An 8,882-nucleotide genomic window follows, 5' to 3' on the forward strand; every position below is an offset into this window, starting at 1 on the left:
CAAGCTGACCCTCTACATTTGATACAGGATCATTTCTATTGATATGGAAAGTCAATTGTAAAGATATTCACCATATTCCGTATTTTCACACACAATGCATTTAAATTGATGTGGTAACGAAAACAAATACATACATAAATGTCCAATAAGGTCAACTACTCTAATTCCCATCTTTACACTGTGCATGTATGTACATGATCAAAACAAACAAACAGAGACGGAGATGACAGAAACTCACTGACAAGACAGTCTTTTTTGGTCACAACATAGCCCAGTTTTAAGAGAAAACGGAGAGAGAGAGAGAGAAAGAGAGAGAGAGAGAGAGAGAGAGGAAGATCACATTTGTTTACTGTGAGAGAGCAGGACACTCTCAAGCCCCCTGTTGGCAGGCCGCAGTAGTTGGATGAGGAGAGTGGAGGTTGTTTGGGCGGGCGAGGGAGAGAGAGAGAGAGAGGGAAGAACGGCAGCACGTGACACCCAGCGCAGGCCTCTTCTGTTTGGGGGGCGATACCTCAGCAGTACTCCTCCACCTGGTGGTGGTGATGGTGGTGGTGGTGGTGGTCGGGCAGATCGTTGAGGTCCAGGAAGACGGAGTTGTTGGAGAGCTTGCGCCCCGAGCTGGACAGGTCCAGGAGCTCCTCGGCGGCGGAGCTGGGGACGGAGCTGATGTACATGTCCCACACCTGGTCCGGGGACTCCAGGTCCAGCAGCTTCTGCTTGATCTTCAGGTTCTTCTCGATGTTCTTGCGCTTGTGCTTGAACTCCAGAATAGTCTTTGTGTAGCGGTTGATGGTGGTCACGGAAGAGGCCATGCAGGCAGTGAAGGAGCTCCATGCTAGTCTGTCGAATAAAGCCAAGAGAGTGCGTGATTAGTAAGGACAGAGATGGTCGAGAAAGGAATCTAAAGGATATTTTCCATGCTAATCTGTCGAACAGAACCAAGAGAGTGTGTGATTACTACAAGGACAGAGATGGTCGAGAAAGGAATCTAAATTATCTTTGGTAAGGATAACTAGCCTGGAAGTCAGTCCAAATTCACTCAATCCTCTATACCCGCACAAGAGTGAGACTTTTTTACTTTTGGGAGATGCAGGGCTCCCCTGAAAAAGAGATGCAATATCTCAATGGGCCTCACCTGGTGAAATAAACAAGATATTGAGTGTGCAATCGCTTTAAAGGATGAACAGAAAACAGTGATTGGGGCATTTGTCGAGAAGACAGATGATTTTCTACCTACAGGATTTACATATTTCGTTGCTCTGATTGGATAGATTTATCCAGTCCCGTCATCATGTCTCAATAGAGCAGTACCAGACTCAAATTTTGAATAGGATTACATTAACAGTAGCCAGACCGGCAGCAAGATTGTTGAAAATAATAGCTTTGGCTTTGAAGATGCATTCCGTGAGTGGAGACATCCGTTTTAAACCCCACTCTTACTCTTGTCATGTTGCATAACTGTTATGTATATAAATGAGACATGGCGATGGCAATCTTACATGTATGACCAGCTGTAGTCCCAGGTCTGTGGTTTCCAGTCTTCTGGGCCCAAACTAACGGTTAACTGGAATGCTGTGGTGTACATCATGTGGGCTACCATCCCAAGGAGGCCTAGAGAAAGGTCATCCAAGAGCGAAAGATAAAGAGGGGAGATACAATTATGAACACTCCTTACAAGGTCATTGTTGTAAACCGTTACCTTACATACATACTGATGAATTCAATTCAGTTTGAAAAGAGTTTCCATGTTTAGGTTAGTCTGTGTACAATGTAAAATATCTCAAATCTGTGTTTCTCAGCTGTCACCACAAGGGGGCGAACTACACCAGGAAGCAATGTAGAAACTGAGACTGCCTGTAAATACTGACAGGAGATGCTCAAGTCTTTAAACCAAGGAGACACAGCCACAATATCACAGGTTTAGCTTGCAGTATGCCACACAGACTTTTCACAGCGGTAAACCAGTGTAAAATAAGTCAAGGTGAACTCCATTAACTCATGCTTGCACAGTTCCCAGGAGTGGAAGTAATTAATATCCGTCAGGGCCGCAGGGTGTAAACACACAGTGGGAGTATATGTGTCAGGGTCACTGTGCCGTGTCAGTGTGATTTTATGTTTGCGTATGTGTGTGTGTGTGCCTGAGAAAGAGAGAGAGAGAGAGAGAGAGAGAGGAAGGATAAGAGAATAACTGAGCACCCGAGAGAGAGAGGATAAGAGAGTGAATGAGTGAGTGCCTCTGCCTTCTGTCCAGATGGCAAACTTATTCTCATCACCCCACACAACATCAACCAGCCAGACCTTGAGGGAGGAGAAGCAATGTCACACCACAGTGGATCGCAAAAAAAAAAAAAACGCAGGAAGGAGGGAAAAAAGTTGAAGAGGAAATTCAGGACAGATTAAAGATCCGTTATTTACAGCCCCGTCCCAGTCAATGTGTCAAACGCTTCTCGCCGCGTCTCTGAGTCACGGTGTCTGACGACGGCAAAGTGCTGTCTCACTTCATTAAACACCGGCACAGCCTGAGCTGCTGTGGAATATTGGCGGGGCTGAAAAAATATGACCCATATTTTTGTAAATGGATGCCATCAAAATGCTGGAGGGGAAGGAGCCCAGCGGGAAGACTACAGTATCTGCACACAGAGCCTGTGCTTGGAGACAGAGGAGAAAAAAGTTACCTTTACTTTTTTAAAAAACATTTTTTTTATGTAGACTGATCTGCATCCGGGCTGAGGAATCTCATTCCAGCAGGATTCATCAAAAAAATAAATCATGAATGATAGTGAGAATGAGTCAGAGGGAGAGAGAGTGAGATAGAGAGAGAGTGAAAGAGAGAGAGAGAGGAAGAGAGAGGCAGAAACACACAGAGAGAGAGGGAGAGTGAAAGACTGAGACCGATCTCCATGACAATCCGATTACTTCATAAACCATCAAAATCCCTGGATTGCATGAGCACCGACCAGACAGAGCAAATAAACTATGGATCCATGTCTCGGTCTGCCCCGTCGTTGACAACGCATAACAATCAATTGTTTTCTAGATATAGTCGCATCAAGGGACACAATCACATCAAGTGGCACAATTAACTGCAAATGCCAAACCGTTCTCAAGAACAACGTGATCCGTCTGCCATGGCTGACTCGTGATGGGAAATGACAAGAAGCCATTGCTCAGGCAGCAGGAACATTGGCCTAATAAGGCTGAGAGGCCACTGCCCTAATGTGCTGCCCAGTGGATGGACGGAGAGTTAGCAGCAGATGGATTGGTCGGCTTTCCTGATCCATTATGATATAGTATTAGAAAATGAATAATGTATAGAAAGCATGTACTGTATATATTCCAGTCACAGCAATGTAGAGATATGGCAAATAAAATGGCTTTGCCAAACTATTTATTTACTTATTTATTTTACCTAGTGGCACACTGTATTTCAATACAATAGTGCACTAGTGCAATAGTGGGTTCTCAAATTTGAGGATCGTTTGGTGTTGGATGGTATTACAGTCAGTTTGCACTGGTTATAATATTGTACTCAACTGTGTTAAAGGTGCGCTAAGCGATGTTACGCGAGGGATTAAGCTAAACCCCTTTTTTTGTGACATACAGCAAACATCTCTTCACCATCCAGTAGCTGCCTGTCCCCTGAATACACTGTAAACAAAAACAAGGTCTCTGTGGACCTTCTGTGCCCAGGCTCCAAAAACAGCAACAAAAACAGCATGGTCAAGCCTGGACCATAAAAAACATTACAAACTGTTGCAGCCAATCATTGACAAGAGAGTTTCAGTTGCACAGGACGAAGAGGGAGGGAAGGGTGAGCTAGCTCTCTGTTTTGTTTGAAAGTCAACAGAAGTGACATCAGCCAACATCGCTTAGAGCACCTTCAACATCATCCAGTGATATCAGCAACGTCTGCTACAACATTACATAACGATTTTGTGCACTGCATGAATTCAAACACAACAAATATTACTGTACGAGCTTGTGAAGAGCAAAGGCAATGTGCAAGAGCTGTGGTGCTTGTTCCAGCCAAGCCTCCCTGTTGTTGTCGGTTCTTCTATTTGACCTGCAGGCTGTTACTTATGACGATGACCTATATATATGTAAAAGGCGCAGAGATCATTGCTTTTTGTTTCTTAAGGGATCTCATCCTCAGAGTATTAAATTGTGTGATGTTATATTGATGCCACCGTGGCTCAAAAAATAGCAAAGTCAAGCCTGCAGCTACTCAGATACTGTAGCTGCTGATGGTTTTCCCCTGATGCCCCCAAACACCACTATCTCTACAAACAGAACCTGATCTACTTGTGTGTCTGATGCTGGCTCTGAGCCTTTGTTCTGGTACATCTAGGGTTGGGTATTGAAAGGGTATATTTCGATACCGGTGCCAAATCGATACTTTCAAAACGGTGCCGGTTCCTAAACGGTAATTAAATCGGTACTTTAAAAAAAAAAAAAAAAACAAGTTTTTATGATGATTTTTTTTCAAGAACCAACCAACAATATTTTAAGCTAAAAGCTTTCATAATAGGCCTATACAAATAATAAAACAAAAAAATCACATATTATAGCCTAAGGCCTAGGTGAAATTTGACCAACAGCATATTAAGCAGTAGCCTACCTTGAAAACCACAAAACATGAAAGACTTGACTGTTTGCAACTTTGCACTTTTTTCTTCATTCTACCTAATCTGGTATTCCAGATGAATGTGTTGAATTGTAGCATAGTAGGCCTACATGTAATGGGAGGGTAGGCTATATGTTTTGTGTGGGTCCCTCACCCCTATGGGTGGACAGAAGAATGGGGATGAGTGATTGTGTGTCTGCAATGTCTTAAATTATTAGCCCTATATTCTTCCAATTTCGTTGTACCCTATTCTGTGCAATGACATTAAGTATTCAATTCAATTCAATTCAAAATAAATAACCCAATGTTTAATGTATTTTTAAACAGGTCATGTTACATGTAATGCATTCATTTCTCATAAACATCGCATTTATCTATCGTTACTTTTTTGGCAACCGGCTATTAGGCTACTCAATGCCGTCTTACAGAGAAAAATACGTCATACTTCCACGTTTTACTAACCGGAATGCATGCATTCTCATCAACTTCGCAATCTATCGTTAGGCTACCAGTTAAACAGCAATACATGGATGATCCCCTTCTGCCGTTTAATCGTGTATCACTACACTTGTAGGCTATGTAAATATACATGTAGGCTTTATTAATTTTACCGATGACTTTTACCCATAGACAGTAAAAGTCTGCCTAAGAAACGTCTCTGCTAAAAGCATGAGATTTCCGTCCATATCAACTGTTGCCAGAGTAAACAAAACGATTCAACTAGCATTGCACTGCAGACGTTGACTAGCATTTTAAACAGCTAATTTCTGCCGTTTTTATGGGACAACTGATCATATCATTCTCCCGTTTATGCATCTCATTAACGTTTGCTTTTGCAAGCAACACCCATTGTTGATGATGCATCCTTGGTTCGGTTCCGAACTGGTGGAAATGCGGGCAGGTTTACTAGCACACCACGGTTCAAAGACTTTCGAAGGCTGCACCTGTTCAACAACACCAGGTTAGCTGTCAGTAGAAAACAGCCTTCAGTGGTGTGTGCAGACTGTGCACTGACGCTGCCGTTTTAAGAGTGAACACCAGTGAGCGCGATTAAGCAGCTGCATATTTAATGAGGCACCGAAATGAGGCACCGAAATTCACATTGTATTTCGGGATGGTTACTACCGTTGATGTTCGCCCCGAGTACGTACTTGTACCGAGTGTCGGTACCCAACCCTAGGTACATCACAATGAAATATAAATCCACAAAAAAAACATATGAAATAGAGAACTCAAGGGGGGTCATCGTTGGTCAAAATACTGTTTCAAGTCAGACAAGGTAAATGTTTCACACTTTTTAGAAGTGCAGAGACTCAAAACGATGAGCCATATCCACGCTCTCATGCACATTACACTCTCAACTCACCCTACAGTGTCAAAGTTACTAGCACAAACATTCCAAAGTTTTACCAGCGGCACCAAAAAAAACGTGCGAGAACGACAATGCTACCTGACAGGACGGTGAATATGGCGGCGAAGGCGTTCAGCTTGAGGCCATCGATGACGCTGCCAAAATGGCACACCTCTATGGACATCAGGATGCCTCCTGTGGATAGCAGCAGGATGTATAGGCACTCGGCCACGATGCACAGCCACAGGACACCTGCAGGGAGACAGAGATGGAGAGATCAAAAGGTAAGAGAATAGATATCGACCCGTCATGTTTTTCTCTTTTTTTTTTTGGTTGTTGTTGGTGTTAGAAGTCTTGGAGGTTTCTCAAGAGATGCTCGAAAGTTATGGCCATGCTGATCAAGGGTCTGATAACCTTATCCAAGCCTATTAGTACACTGGTCACATCTCTGCCCCCTTAATGGTCCTCTCGGGGGTGATGAGTGTGACGGAAGACAAACCGACCCGATGGATCAGGTTGGGACAAGGCCACACAAGGGCCATCGGCAGCTCTCCTGACCATCCAGTTCAATGCATCACAGGTTTAGTGGCCACACTTAGAGATTCTGGACAGGTCCTCTCCAAAACCCGACCATTCCAATCTCCCCATATACTGTATGATAGAAAGCATAATGGCACTCTTAGTGTTGTGCTATATGTGCGCTCAGGGCAGATCAATCACCTATAGTGCCCCATCTACTCAATGCACAACCCCAGTAATGCATTTGGCAATCGTAAAACGTCCTGGTCAGGTGAGCGGCCCTGAAATGGATGGCATGCACACAACGCATCAGTTGATTTCATGAGCAAAACGCTTGTCCGTTGTGTAACTCAGACGGGTTTTTTTCGGTCCCAAAAGAGTGAATGTTATGATAATAAAAGAGTGTTATGGAACAGAGTGTGCCATGGGGGACGATGGAGGAAGAGCTTGAGCAGGAAGGGTGGGACGCAGCGAGAAATTTGAGTGGATTTAAAGTGGATTAGAAGGAGGGATTCAGACGACCAGGCCATTAGGAACACTGTCTGTCAGGCAAAGCCCATTTGAACAGGTGTTGAGTTCGGAGATGCAAGGGCATCTTTTCTGCTTGCTGCAAGTGAGTTCTAATTAACCTACTGCATTGAGGCCCAGTGGTAAAAGTGTACCTCATCTTGAAGGCACACTTCATGGGGCCATTTTAGCAGCCCCAGAGGGTCAATGAGGTTCAGCTCACTGTGTAATGGCATTTCAGCAGAATGCAGCCGTGTCATGTTAAAATGAGCCCCAGTCATCTCTGGCTTTGTGTTACGAATAGAGAATGAGTTTTCATTCAATGACCACCATTCATTATTCTGAGGGTGGACTGTGACAATGAGACCGATAGTGATCGTTTTGTAGTGCCATTACATAGCAATGTAGAAGATGTCAACAAAAGCAGTTTTGCCTCAAAATTATATTCACATTGACAGCACTCAATGGTTCAAACTGCAAACTGTTTAACAAAATATTCATATTTGTGCTATGTTATTTGTGATGCTATGCTTCACAAGTTCAGCATCATCATATGTGTGTATTGGTAGTGAGAGAGATACTGTACTGCATCATCCTTCACCAATCCTTTTGAGCTAACATAATCTCAGCAGAGTGATATCTGACCGCATGACCCATATTTAATACGTCCTCTATGCATTCACTGTGTCTGCCTGTAATGTCTCTGGGTGTGATGGTATCCTTGTGAATATAACCTACAATAATAATAAATAAAAAAAACATTTGTAAGGTGATAAATGCCTATGTGGGTGATGAAAGGAGAGATTTAAAGCAGCAATAAAACCAGAGCTTTTAACAACACAATAAAAAAACACCTACCTCTTTCATGGGGTGGTGCAATGTTCAGAAAACTTCTGCATTTTTCACCTGGAAATAATACAACAACTCATTATCATCCAATAGCATCACTCCTTCATGGTATCCTCATTAAACATTAGGCTACATTAGACATTAAATTGTGACAATGTATTAATTTTGCTGTTCAAATTAGACTACCATTAAAACACCTACTGTAATTAGCAATACCTGGTAAGATGTTGCACTACAGTTACTTGTGATGTTTTTCTTTATCTGTCAGTAAAATAATCTTGATAGAAAATGAGCTTTAAATGTTCGTCCAGTTACCCAAATAAAACAGGTAAAGCGTAAAAGCATGCCCTGAGTGGATGATTACATTGGTTAGTGCAATGTTGCTCGTGTTCTATACTTTGGGTGCGCAAGTAGCCTATTGACGTAGGTTGGCAACAACAAACGGGTAAGAAATTAGGTTCTTACCGATCATGTTGACATTTTGCTCACACGAAAACCAAATTCCGGAATGAAATTTCCTCATGACAAACTTATCCTCTCCAGTTTCCCAAATATACTGGACCAGGCGGGTGTCGTTTAGGTTTGAGCTGTTAAACCTAATGCAGTACGACTGTTTTGTAGTAAATGGCCCCGTACAAAACGGCTTTACAACTTTCCGGGTTCCTTCGCACCAATAACTGGTAGTAAGTGCGGAAACGGCGAACAGAAGCGCAATGAAGTTCAAGGTGAGTGCAAGAGACGCTCGTCTCCGTCTGTCCATCCCCATATTATTGAACAATAACTACAAAATCTCAGGTTCCAAATTTTCTGTTGTCAAACCTCGTTCAGACCCCCATAATCCAGCGTTTCATCGTTAAAATCCTGTTTTGTTACGGTGCGTCTTGGTTTTTCATGCTCAGCGCGGAGATATGCTCCTTCCCTGCCTCCACAGATACACTACTCTCATTTTTGTCCCTCACCCCCCTCGCCCGCACTCACTCCCGGTGATAGCTCCGTCATTCACCCAAGCGCACACACAATCCCATAGTATTC

The 8,882-nt window shown here is 43.2% G+C and overlaps 1 protein-coding gene across 1 annotated transcript; it reads right to left on the minus strand.

Annotated features, from left to right (window-relative positions):
- Positions 1–385: 385 nt before the first annotated feature.
- Positions 386–8,616, minus strand: gsg1l2b (gsg1-like 2b). Its single transcript, XM_062526530.1, has 5 exons — positions 8,316–8,616; positions 7,860–7,907; positions 6,075–6,227; positions 1,500–1,611; positions 386–840 (listed from the first exon to the last, which is right to left on the minus strand). The coding sequence occupies exons 1-5, from the start codon at positions 8,614–8,616 to the stop codon at positions 513–515; spliced, it is 942 nt and encodes a 313-aa protein (XP_062382514.1). The 3' UTR covers positions 386–512.
- Positions 8,617–8,882: the final 266 nt, after the last annotated feature.

The sequence above is a fragment of the Sardina pilchardus genome, chromosome 22 (assembly GCF_963854185.1).
Source record: "Sardina pilchardus chromosome 22, fSarPil1.1, whole genome shotgun sequence".
Classification (NCBI taxonomy): Eukaryota; Metazoa; Chordata; class Actinopteri; order Clupeiformes; family Clupeidae; genus Sardina; species Sardina pilchardus.

Excerpts from the sequence above, each read along its gene's own strand:
- gsg1l2b (XM_062526530.1), bottom strand. The coding sequence starts at position 8,616 with ATGGGGATGGACAGACGGAGACGAGCGTCTCTTGCACTCACCTTGAAC. Across the intron at positions 7,908-8,315 it reads GCAAAATGTCAACATGATCG|GTGAAAAATGCAGAAGTTTT; the intron begins GTAAGAACCTAA and ends TATTATTTCCAG. Across the intron at positions 1,612-6,074 it reads CATATTCACCGTCCTGTCAG|GCCTCCTTGGGATGGTAGCC; the intron begins GTAGCATTGTCG and ends ACCTTTCTCTAG.